Below are 12,345 nucleotides of genomic sequence, written 5' to 3' on the forward strand. Positions count from 1 at the left end.
AGCAACGCCCAAGATCAACGTAACGCCACAAACTATTTAATCGAAACATTGGACTCTGTTCGTAGTGAACATCCCGACTGTGGGATAACATTGTTTGGTGATTTTAACAACCTGGATATTTCAGATCTACTCAACAACCACAACTTAACTCAATTAGTTGACCAACCAACAAGGGGTTCTGCAATTTTGGACTTGATTATCACAAACATGCATTCTTACTATAGTAAACCGACAGTTTTGGCTCCTATTGGCACCTCTGATCACAATGCCCTTGTTTGGCATTCCAGCCACCACCATCCTATTAATCATCCACCCAAAGCAACACGTCGACTACGTCGCTTCCCACGCTCAGGACTTGATGCCTTTGGAAGATTGTTAACCTCCCAGATTTGGCTTACTGATTCTTCTAACATCATAACAGCCTCTACATTCACATCAAATATTTCTCAAGCTATTGACTGTTTCTTCCCGGAGCGAACTGTTAAACTTCATCACAGAGACAAGCCGTGGATGACGGCTTCTCTTAAACACCTAATATTAGAGCGTCAAGCTGCCTATCATAGTGGTGATCACCATTTATGGCGTATTTACCGTGACAAGGTGCGAACATCTATTACACAAAGAAAGAAACAATTCTACTCGGAGAAAATCTAACACCTGAAAACAACAGACTCTCGAAAATGGTGGAACTACGTTAACAAAGTCTATGGTAGATCCTGTTCATCAACTACCTCTACTAACAGTTTTGTTATCGATGGAGTGACTAAATCTCCTGACGAGCTGGTTAATGACTTAAATAAGTTCCTCCTTTCTGTAAATGAGGACATTCCTGCTTTAGATCCATGCAAACTCGCAGCCTACTTACCATGCTCTGAGAGAGCACCTTTCATCAGCCCACCACAAGTGTGTCAAAAACTGCTCAAGCTAAATCCATCTAAAGCTACAGGGCCAGATAACATCCCTGCACGCATCCTTAGAGAATTCGCTTTTGAGTTTGCTGACCCAGTTGCAAACCTGTTTAACTCAAGTTTAGCTTCGGGTATTGTTCCAGTCATCTGGAAGGCTGCGAACATAACACCTGTTCCCAAAGAGTCTGTACCGAGATCCGTCAGTGACTTCCGGCCTATCTCACTCACACCATGCCTCTCTAAAGTATTAGAGGAATTCGTCGCATGCTGGGTCCTCGAAGATATCCATAGTAAAATTGATCCATGCCAGTTTGGTGGCTTGAAAGGCAGATCTACAACCCTATGTCTCATGGATATGCTCCACGAATGGCTATCTAGCCTCGATACCCCTGGTAACACTTTGCGTATTTGTATGCTGGACTTCAGTAAAGCCTTCGATAGAATAAATATCAACATTCTAATGCTCAAACGTATTAACCTAGGGGTACGTAGGTACTTATTACCTTGGATTTGTAGTTTTGTATCCGATAGAAGACAACGAGTCGAGATTATTGATTCCTTCTCTGACTGGTCGTATGTAAACGCTCGGGTTCCACAAGGGACTAAATTGGGTCCGATACTATTTTTAGTTATGGTGAATGAGCTTACTCCAACGAGTTCATTCTGGAAGTACGTTGATGACCTAACCATTGCTGAAGTTCTACCTCGAGAAGGTTCATCAACTATCCAAACCACCCTGGATGATATATCCACCTGGTGTTCTTCAAATTACATGAAATTGAACCCAAAAAAGTGCAAAGAACTCAGAATATGCTTCTTACGTAACCCTCCCACTCTATTACAGTTGACTATTAATAACACCTCAATCGAAGTAGTAGAAAGTCACAAGCTCCTAGGAGTGCTCATTCAGGATGATCTAAAATGGCGTAGTCACATTGTTAGCATTACAAAGAAAGCTGCTTAGCGACTTAATATCCTTCGTGTCCTGCGCCGCAATGGCCTTCCATCCAAGGATTTACTAAGTGTCTATACTGCTCTAATACGTTCTGTTTTGGAGTACGCATGCCCGATATGGCATTCTAACCTTCCATCTTACCTTGTGGACAATTTAGAACAGATACAAAGAAGAGCTTTCAGGATAATCGAACCACTAATTTCTTACAGAACTACATGTAATGTTTTGAATTACCCCACACTGGAAGAAAATAGGGAACGTCTTTGCCTCGAAGAGTTCAAGAAAATTAAAAACTCATAGTTGTCATCATTAATTCCACAGAAAAGACTAGATGCACACGGCCGCCAGCTGCGCTCCAGCAATAACTTGACTCTTTTTAAATGTAGGACAAAACGATTTCAAATAAGTTTTTTCCCGCAATGACGTCAAAGCTTAATGAATTATCGCAACAGACTTATATCACATTTGTAATAATTTGTTAATAGAATCTTGTGAGCCGGTAATCCAGTCCCCCGGCAAAATTTTTAATTATATAGTCTCATTTAATTTGTAAATATTTTTCGTAATTTCTTGTGAATATTGAAGTATTTCATTTTAGTGCCGAATTCATATCTAATAAGCCATTACCATTACCATTACCATTACCAAGATATTGAGAATGAGGGAGATGAGAGTGACCAAACTATCGCAGAACACGATCGTTCCCTATCCAGAAATCTTGCAGGGTTTAATCTAAAAGTTGATAAAGTGGCAAGAGATGGAGACTGCGCTTTTCGAAGCGTAGCTCGCATGTTATGTCCTATCTGTAACCCAGAACAGCCCGAGATATTAAATTATCTGAAGTCCGTTGGTCTTTGTAAATCTGAAGATGAAGACACAATTACCATGCGTCAGTTGTTTGTGGAAGAAATAATGAAATTTGACGAAGAACTTCTAGCTTTCTTTCCAAATGAAGATCGAGAGGCATTTGTCGAAAGGGCGCAGGAATTCAGGAGACAAGGTACGTTTGATACAGCTATTGGAGAGCCAAATGCCCCTGTTTTGCAGCTGGTTAGGGATGCAAAGGTTGCAAGTGCTATAATTGCCAGAACAGCCTTGGGATAAACAGTCTCGACCCCAGCGAAAGAGAAAGGCCAGCAAGGATAAAAGAAAATCCGTGCTCTCGACCCCACCTTCAATTAAAAGGCGTCGAGGAACTTAATATTTAAGAGAAAACACTGCTGAAAATATTGCGGGATGGAGTCAGCTTGAGAGCTGCCTACTAGATATGATGGAGTCATTTCTTTTGTCTTTAAACTTAACATCCACGAAAGAAAACATTTGTATTTTGTATAACTATGTTATAGAAAATGCTTCTCCCAAACATAAAGCCTTGGATTTAAGCAAAACATCCCTTGCACAAGTTAGCGGAAAGCTTGAATACAAGAAAAGACGAGCGGAGGCTTTATGGCGGCTGGCGAGTGCAAGATCGGAAAATGAGTAACATATCAATAACACGAGTTTAATTAAGATTTTATACTTTTCTTCATGAATTGCTGCTAAATTGCTCAGCACAGGACAAGCAATCCGAGAAATGAACAATTATTGTTGTAGATCCATTATCAAAATTCACTAGTTATTTCCATAACTTCTCAGCTTGCAATTGAAGAAAAGATAATTTTCAGGTTTATCGCTAAATTTTCATTGAAAATATATTTCGGTTTAGTTACTTCCACTTCTCAGTCTTCAGCGCTTTTACACGCAAAAAGATAAAGTTAAAAATAGAATAAATATTACAACGTATGATGTAGGATACACTTCAAAACTGTTGCCAAGATTATTCCACCGTTGTTTAATAAAAGGGTTTGGCACCCGCAGAATATTTTTTAGTTTAAATGCGATTTTTATGATTAGTTAATACTTATCAATATATGCACATCAACACAAGATGATAAACCCATACCACTTTACGGCACGAATTACACTTCTTCTATCTACTACACATCATATGCTTATGACACCTACTACATTCACTAAAATTTCCACGCTTTACTACCCTTACTACAACTCTACACCCTAGCACTGTATACCTCCGTATAGCTGTGTATAGCCCTGTATAGCTGCGTATAGCCTTGTATAGCTGTGTATAGCCGTGTATAGCTGTATATAGCCGTGTATAGCCTTGTACAGCTGTGTATAGCCTCGTATAGCTGTGTATAGCCCTGTATAGCTGCGTATAGCCTTGTATAGCTGTGTATAGCCGTGTATAGCCTTGTATAGCTGTGTATAGCCCTGTATAGCTGCGTATAGCCTTGTATAGCTGTGTATAGCCGTGTATAGCTGTATATACCCGTGTATAGCCTTCTATAGCTGTGTATAGCCTCGTATAGCTGTGTATAGCCCTGTATAGCTGCGTATAGCCTTGTATAGCTGTGTATAGCCGTGTATAGCTGTATATACCCGTGTATAGCCTTGTATAGCTGTGTATAGCCTCGTATAGCTGTGTATAGCCCTGTATAGCTGCGTATAGCCTTGTATAGCTGTGTATAGCCGTGTATAGCTGTATATACCCGTGTATAGCCTTGTCTGTGTGTGTGTCTGTGTGTCTTTATTGTTCAAAAGATAAAATTACATATCTTATGTTACATCTAATACAGGAAGTACACTTTCACAAAGCTACATTATACTTAAAAACAATTCTATTAAAAAATGTATTCTTAAAACGGTTTGTGCGAATAGCGGGCATGACAGGGGATTTATTTCTCAAATTATACCTCGTGATCTTGGTCTCAGGGAAGTAGGCTCTAAGAGGATGGCTCAGGATAGTTGAAACCTTGCGACAAATTTTGTGATCTTGCGTTTTAAGTAAGTCACCTATCACTAATTTCTTAGATATGTATTTACGTTTAAAACAACGATCTAAAAACTGCTGGGCTATAGTTAGCTCTGACTCAGAGGCCCCATGCACAGATAGAGCATAAGTGATATTAGGTAGGACAATGGAATTAAATAAAACATCTACTTCTGCTTGGCTACATCCTTCCTTGCGGAGGCATCTGATAACGTATAACCCTTTATTAGCTTTACCTAACTTTTCTTTTAGGTGAGTACTGAATTTGCAGTTCGGCTGAAACGTGAGACCAAGAATGGTTATTGTACTAGTCTGAGGTATGCCAAAAATACTTTTGTAAGCCTCGGCAGTGTGACCTTTTTTATACATAATAAGCTCTTTACATTTAGTAGAATTTGATAAGCTGTGTATAGCCTCGTATAGCTGTGTATAGCCCTGTATAGCTGCGTATAGCCTTGTATAGCTGTGTATAGCCGTGTATAGCTGTATATACCCGTGTATAGCCTTGTATAGCTGTGTATAGCCTCGTATAGCTGTGTATAGCCCTGTATAGCTGCGTATAGCCTTGTATAGCTGTGTATAGCCGTGTATAGCTGTATATACCCGTGTATAGCCTTGTATGGCTGTGTATAGCCTCGTATAGCTGTGTATAGCCCTGTATAGCTGCGTATAGCCTTGTATAGCTGTGTATAGCCGTGTATAGCTGTATATACCCGTGTATAGCCTTGTATAGCTGTGTATAGCCTCGTATAGCTGTGTATAGCCCTGTATAGCTGCGTATAGCCTTGTATAGCTGTGTATAGCCGTGTATAGCTGTATATACCCGTGTATAGCCTTGTATAGCTGTGTATAGCCTCGTATAGCTGTGTATAGCCCTGTATAGCTGCGTATAGCCTTGTATAGCCGTGTATAGCTGTATATACCCGTGTATAGCCTTGTATAGCTGTGTATAGCCTCGTATAGCTGTGTATAGCCTTGTTTAGCCCTGTATAGCCCTGTAGAGCTGTGTATAGCCATGTATAGCTGCGTGTAACCGTGTATAGCCGTGTATAGCTGTGTATAGCCATGTATGGCTGCGTGTAGCCCTATATTGCTGTGCATAGCCCTGTACAGCTGTGTATAGCCCTGTATAGCTGTGTATAGCCCCGTATAGCTGTGTATAGCCCTGTATAGCTGTGTATAGCCCTGTATAGCTGTGTATAGCCCTGTATAGCCGTGTATAGCTGCTATAGCCCTGTATAGCTCTGTATAACCCTGTATAGCTCTGTATAGCCCTGTATAGCTGTGTATAGCCCTGTATAGCTGTGTATAGCCCTGTATAGCTCTGTATAGCTGTGTATAGCCTTGTATAGCTGTGTATAGCCCTGTATAGCTGTGTACAGCCCTTTATAGCTGTGTATAGCCGTGTATAGCTCTGTATAGCCGTGTATAGCTGCGTATAGCCGTGTATAGCTATGTGTAGCGTTGGATAGCTGTATATAGCCCTGTATAGCTGAGTATAGCCCTGCGTAGCTGTGTATAACCGTGTATAGCTGTGTATAGCCTTGTATAGCCTTGTACAGCTGTGTATAGCCCTGTATAGCTGTGTATAGCCCTTTATAGCTGTGTATAGCCGTGTATACCTCTGTATAGCCGTGTTAGCTGTGTATAACCTTGTATAGCTCTGTACAGCCCTGTATAGATCTGTATAGCCCTGTATAGCTGTGTATAGCCCTGTATAGCTGTGTATAGCCGTGTATAGCTGTGTATAGCCGTGTATAGCTGTGTATAGCCCTGTATAGCTGTGTATAGCTTTGTACAGCTGTGTATAGCTCTGTATAGCTGTGTATAGCCCTGTATAGCTGTGTGTAGCCCTGTATAGCTGTGTATAGCCTTGTATAGCTGTATATAGCCTTGTATAGCTGTTTATAGCCCTGTATAGCTGTGTATAGCCTTGCATAGCAGTGTATAGCCGTGTATAGCTGTGTATAGCCGTGTATAGCTGTGTATAGCCCTGTATAGCTGTGTATAGCTTTGTACAGCTGTGTATAGCTCTGTATAGCTGTGTATAGCCCTGTATAGCTGTGTATAGCCGTGTATAGCTGTGTATAGCCGTGTATAGCTGTGTATAGCCCTGTATAGCTGTGTATAGCTTTGTACAGCTGTGTATAGCTCTGTATAGCTGTGTATAGCCCTGTATAGCTGTGTGTAGCCCTGTATAGCTGTGTATAGCCTTGTATAGCTGTATATAGCCTTGTATAGCTGTTTATAGCCCTGTATAGCTGTGTATAGCCTTGCATAGCAGTGTATAGCCGTGTATAGTTGTGTATAGCCTTGTATAGCTGTGTATAGTCCTGTATAGCTGCGGGTAGCCCTATATAGCTGTGTATAGCCCTGCAGCTGTGTATCGTCCTGTATAGCTGTATAGCCATGCATAGCTGTGTTAGGTTGCATTACACTTAGGCGTACATAAACTATAAGCGTAATATACATATGCAACATATATGGCTGCCTTCCATGAAGTTTTTACCGAACTTCTTGTGCAGCTGAGAGACCGTTAATGCGCGGTCAACCTGGAACCTAGTCAAATCTCTCTTAACGGGTCCTCCCCATAGTCTTCTAATACCAACTCTTCACGCATATTAAGGTACCCCGGGTAAAAGGATATTTGTAAAAATCCATTGAAAGCAGTGAAGATGGACAGTATCGACGATCTAGTCAAGTCGATGAGTTTACCCGGGGTACCTTAGTATGCGTGAAGAGTTGGTATTAGAAGACCTGTGGGATTGCGCTGCTTGATGAAAAGCATCTCATAAACAAGACAGTCAAATTTTCCTTAGCACTTTTTAGAATGCGGAATTGGCTTTCTTTGAGGAGGTTTGTATCCCCATGAGCTGTCGAAAAGTGTTCACCGATCGCAGAGTTTTTATGTTCAACAATACGCTGATGAAGGTATCGAGCTAACAGAGAAAATAGAGCCCTCATTGGAAGATCCCGCCAAGAAAGCATTAGAAAGCTCGACACTACGTTCCATTGCACTTAACTACATTTAACGTACCAGCCCTAATCCACCCAAGGCATTGGTAAAAGCTCTCAATCGTCTAAAGAAACGTGATGACATTGTTATTACAAGACCTGACAAAGGCTCAGGAGTCGTGATGGACAAGGCTGGGTACACACGCCTCTTAAGTGCAGCTTCAATTGATGATTCTTCCAAGCTCTTGCGTGCTGATGAAAAGCGAGCAAAATCCCATTGTCGTCCACCAAAGCACTTTCATCCGCTTCTTAAAGAGGAGAAAGATGTCAACATGATCCTACGTGAAGTGTTACTTCAGAACATCGCCGATTCACTCTCACCGAAGGGTTCCAGACCTGCTCATCTTTGTGGCCTTCTGAAGACCCACAAAGCCAATCTTAGTATGAGGCCGATTTTATCGGAAACAGGAACGTATGACTACAACTTGTCTAAATGGTTGGAAGAAAAACTGAAACCACTCTCCATGAATGATTTTACGATTACCGATGCCATTCGCTTCTCCGAAGAAATCCGCAACTCACCTATCGGCGAAGACGACATACTGGTCCCTTATGATGTCACAGCCCTCTTTACTAACTTTCCTTTAAATGGAACCATCAACATCTTAGTCGAAAAAGCGTTTGTCGATGATTGGTTTAACCAAACTTATGACCTTAACCTGCAAAACGATCAACTCACAAAACTCCTCAAGATCGCCTCTCACCGCTAACCACTGAGCTCTTCCAATTCAATGGCCAACTGTATGAACAAATCGACGGTCTTGCTATGGGTGGGTTCACTCCTTGGCCCTCTAATGGCGAATGTCTTCCTCTGTTATCTTGAGGACAAGCTTACCCACGATGGCGTGATGCCCACCTTATACAAGAGATATGTTGAAGATACCATGGCCAGAATGCCCAACACCGATGCTGGAGTTGAACTTCTCACTATTCTTAATAGCCTCCACCTCAGCCTGTCTTTTACGATGGAGCTTCCTATTCACAACAAGATTTCCTTTATCAGCATCGAAGTAATCAGGAACCGAACATAGATCGACACACTAGTTTATAGAAAGCCAACAAACACTGGCTTGTCGCTGCATTTTAAAAGCTACACAGACAAGCGCTATAAAGATTGCTTGCTCAAAACAATGATCCATCGTTCATATGGTCTATCTTCAACAACTGAAGCCTTCAATCAAGAATGCATTAGACTGCGTTCCATCTTTACTCGACTTGATTATCCCTTGGCAATGATTAATTCTACCGAGATACAATGAATATAAGAAGTTCTTACATTTTGAATTGCGGTATTAGATACGTATGATGCACGATCCTCGCAGTAGATAGCGCTATTTATGCAATAGCGAAAATCAGACCTGAAAAAAATCAGGCCTGTACGGGACTCGAACCACTGACCTCTGCGATACTAGTGCAGCGCTCTACCAATTGAGCTAACAAGCCAACTGGGAGCAGGCCGTTAAGTTGATTCGTAATAAACCCGTGAAAGTGATAAACGAGATACAATGAATATAAGAAGTTCTTATATTTTGAACTGCGGTATTAGATACGTATGATGCACGATCCTCGCAGTAGATAGCGCTATCTACTGCGAGGATCGTGCATCATACGTATTAATTCTACCATTACCAAAACCATTCAGAGCTTTTCCTTTGGCACAAGAGAGAGAAAAACAAGGAAGACAGCAGCGTTGCACGAGTGAGTTTGCCCCTCAGAGATCAAACATCAGCTAACGCAGTTAAAAGACAAATGCGTGATCTCTGTCCAAGGCTGCAAATAAGTAACGGGAAGTCGCCGGTCACGTTGTCCGGTCAAACATGCTTTTGCTCAGACACTACCCGTTTTTGGCCGGTCGAATTTTAACAGTCCGAACTTTTGCGATAGTGAACCCAGATTGTACAGTAATCCTTTTGCAACTAAAAAGCAACTGAATCCAAGTCGGTCTGGCAATAAAAATTACAAGTCAATAATTTTACTACTCTTTACTGCAGAAGCAGCCTCGCATTGAGTACGTGGAACGGTTACGCGAGATACAACCGCAATTGTCCGTTTTACTTTACATCTGGCAAAATCACTTATAAGTAAATATTACACTCAGAGCCCTTTTTTTTTTAAGTTACAGTTGTGAATTTTTGTTTGAGTAAAAGAGTGGTCGGATTCTCCAGGTTTTGGGCCTTTTGCTCGCTTTTTGCACTTTGCAACAAATGCTACTCGGAGTATTCTCGATGCAACAAGATTATTCTTCGTGAGGGTGCTTTCCGATCATTCAATCGATCAAACAATCAATCACTTTATTTAAGGGGAAAAGAGGCACACGTCTAGATAAACCATGTTGTGCCCCTTGAATTACGCCAGTATAACAAAAAAAGAAACTTTTAATTTAAAAAGTAAAGGAAAACTTATAAAAATAGCTCAGTCAAAGAGATGATTTAGTGATAAAAACGAGCGATAAAAAATATGAACGACGTTTTGACCGCTCTACAGTCATTTTCAAGTTAGAGTTCATGAGTAAATTTCCGCATAAATACGATTTCTGAAACAATGGAATGAAGGTAAAAGCTAAGTATTTACCTATAAACAATAGAGCTAATAACTAATAACAAAGTGCAAAAATGAAGTGTAAATAAGCGGTGAAAAGGAAGAAAATTAATGAATAGGAAGTGTTAAGCAAACAGCTTTGTGCGAATAGAATCGCTCTGTTTGTTCAATTTTGGCTTACGGTCCCGAAAAAAAAAATTTCGAAAGTCAAACAATCGAACTTGTTTGAGCATTTCCTATGCCAAAATTGAACAAACAGAGCGATTCTATTCGCGCGGCGAAACTGTTTGCTTAACACTTCATATTAATCAATTTCCATCCTTCTCACCGCTTATTTACACTTCAGTTTTGCACTTTGACATTAGTTATTAGCTTTATTGTTTATTTGTAAATACTTAGCTCTTACCTTCATTCCATTGTTTCAGAAATCGTATATATGCGGAAATTTACTCATGAACTCTAACTTGAAAATGACCGTGGAGCGGTCGAAACGTCGTTCATATTTTTTAACGCTCGTTTTTAATTATATTGTCTTTAATCAGTTGAGGAATACTAATGAAATGAATAAAGAAAAACAAAGTTAAATCTCGATTCAATTTGATGCCTTCAATCACGAATTTCTGCAGCAAGTACTTAGTGAGTAGAGTCTCCTTCGATCTAATTGCAGAAAAAAATTTTGGAAAAATAAAGATTTTGGCGAGAAGAATTACATCTTTGTTCCCAATCCTAGTCTCTTCCCACAGAGAACGACAACTAATTATAAATTGACTTAAAAACTACTTTGGACACGCACTAAAAAACATTGGACTGAAGCTGACCAATTGCAAGTGGCAGAGGGGTCTGCAGGCACTTAATGGCTTCTTTATAAAGATCCAGTTTTACCTTATACAATAATAATAACAGTGATTGACAATTACTTACGAGAGTGACGGTGAAGAGTGAAATAGGAAGAGTTATTTAACAGCGCTCTACCTCGATGCGTCACAAAAGTACAGTAAATGAAACGCGTATAGCTACCTCTTCAATATCTTTCGCCTTCTCAGCTTTAATTTTCTTTGCCGGTCTCTCATTTTCTGTAGGATCAAGTGTTGAAATAGCAGGGTTGACGTCGTCACTCCCCTTGATAAACATCAAAGATTTCAAATATTTCCACTGCGATGTGCATACGGTGTCCCTACCGGTTCCACTGACCTTGCTGTCTTCTTCTTTTTTAACCTCTCGGTTAAAAATGGTCTTGAGCACTTTCTACCGACTTTTAATGTCGTCGTGGCTTTTACCAGGGAGAAGCTCCGATAGCTTTGTGTAGCTCAGTTCCTTCAAGTTTCTGTCCCGGTAGGATGAGAGGCTGTGATTCCATAGGATGTCATTTTGTTTATAGTACTCTATCAGCTGCTCTGTCTCGTTCTCCGTCCACTCATTTTCTTCTTTTGCCCTTAGCGAACGGAGAACGTCTTCTTCCATGTAACTTAACGTTTCGAAGAAATTCCACCTGGACTTCTGCCCGTCACTTTCCTTCTTAATTTCCCGTGCCAAGGCAGTCCGCGCAGTATGGTGTCGTTTCTTTAGATTGCCTGGCGATAAGTTATACTTTTCTGACAGTTCCTCTGAGCCTTTCTTCTTTTGCTGCTTGTTTGTTGAATGGACAGACGATGTGTCCCACAAATTACGATAACCCTCCAGGTCTTTGTATAGGGAAAATTTTTGGCTCTCGGAAAGTTTCTGGTCTACTTCAAGAGCCTCAAGCTCGTCTCCTTCCGCCATGTTTGTTTTAAATTTGCCGCGTCGCCGCGCTTTGCGACAGCCAATCACAGGCGTCGAATTCAAATTTGTTGCATGGCAAGTTGAAGCAAATCTAAAATTTGTTGCAGAAAGTAGAACTCGAGTCTACTTTGCGCAACACGTTGCCTCAACTTGCAACACTATATATTGTTGCGAGACAAGTTGGTCACGAACGTGGTAATACGCTCAACAAAGGGTTTCAACTTGCAATGCAACAATGTTGCAAGACAAGTTGAAGAAAAATGTTGCCCGTATTACCGGACCTTTAAAGCCTGGAAACTTTTTGTTTCTAAATGCAACTGTTACGGGTTTTGCCGCCT

The 12,345-nt window shown here is 40.8% G+C and overlaps 2 protein-coding genes across 2 annotated transcripts in view; both read left to right on the forward strand.

Moving 5' to 3' along the window:
• The window catches only part of LOC148717973 (uncharacterized), a 2,994-nt gene extending 27 nt beyond the window's left edge, over positions 1 to 2,967 (forward strand). The window contains exons 1-3 of the mRNA XM_088742435.1: positions 1 to 565; positions 671 to 1,729; positions 2,513 to 2,967. The exon at positions 1 to 565 is cut by the window's left edge and continues 27 nt beyond it. Coding sequence (XP_088598561.1) covers positions 1 to 565; positions 671 to 1,729; positions 2,513 to 2,967 — 2,079 coding nt within the window. The remainder of the gene's footprint in view (positions 566 to 670; positions 1,730 to 2,512) is intronic.
• Positions 2,968 to 7,830: 4,863 nt separating this feature from the next.
• Positions 7,831 to 8,418, forward strand: LOC111345930 (uncharacterized). Its single transcript, XM_022953217.1, has one exon. The coding sequence runs from the start codon at positions 7,831 to 7,833 to the stop codon at positions 8,416 to 8,418; it is 588 nt and encodes a 195-aa protein (XP_022808952.1).
• Positions 8,419 to 12,345: the final 3,927 nt, after the last annotated feature.

Source organism: Stylophora pistillata, chromosome 13 (genome assembly GCF_964205215.1).
Source record: "Stylophora pistillata chromosome 13, jaStyPist1.2, whole genome shotgun sequence".
NCBI classification, from domain to species: Eukaryota; Metazoa; Cnidaria; class Anthozoa; order Scleractinia; family Pocilloporidae; genus Stylophora; species Stylophora pistillata.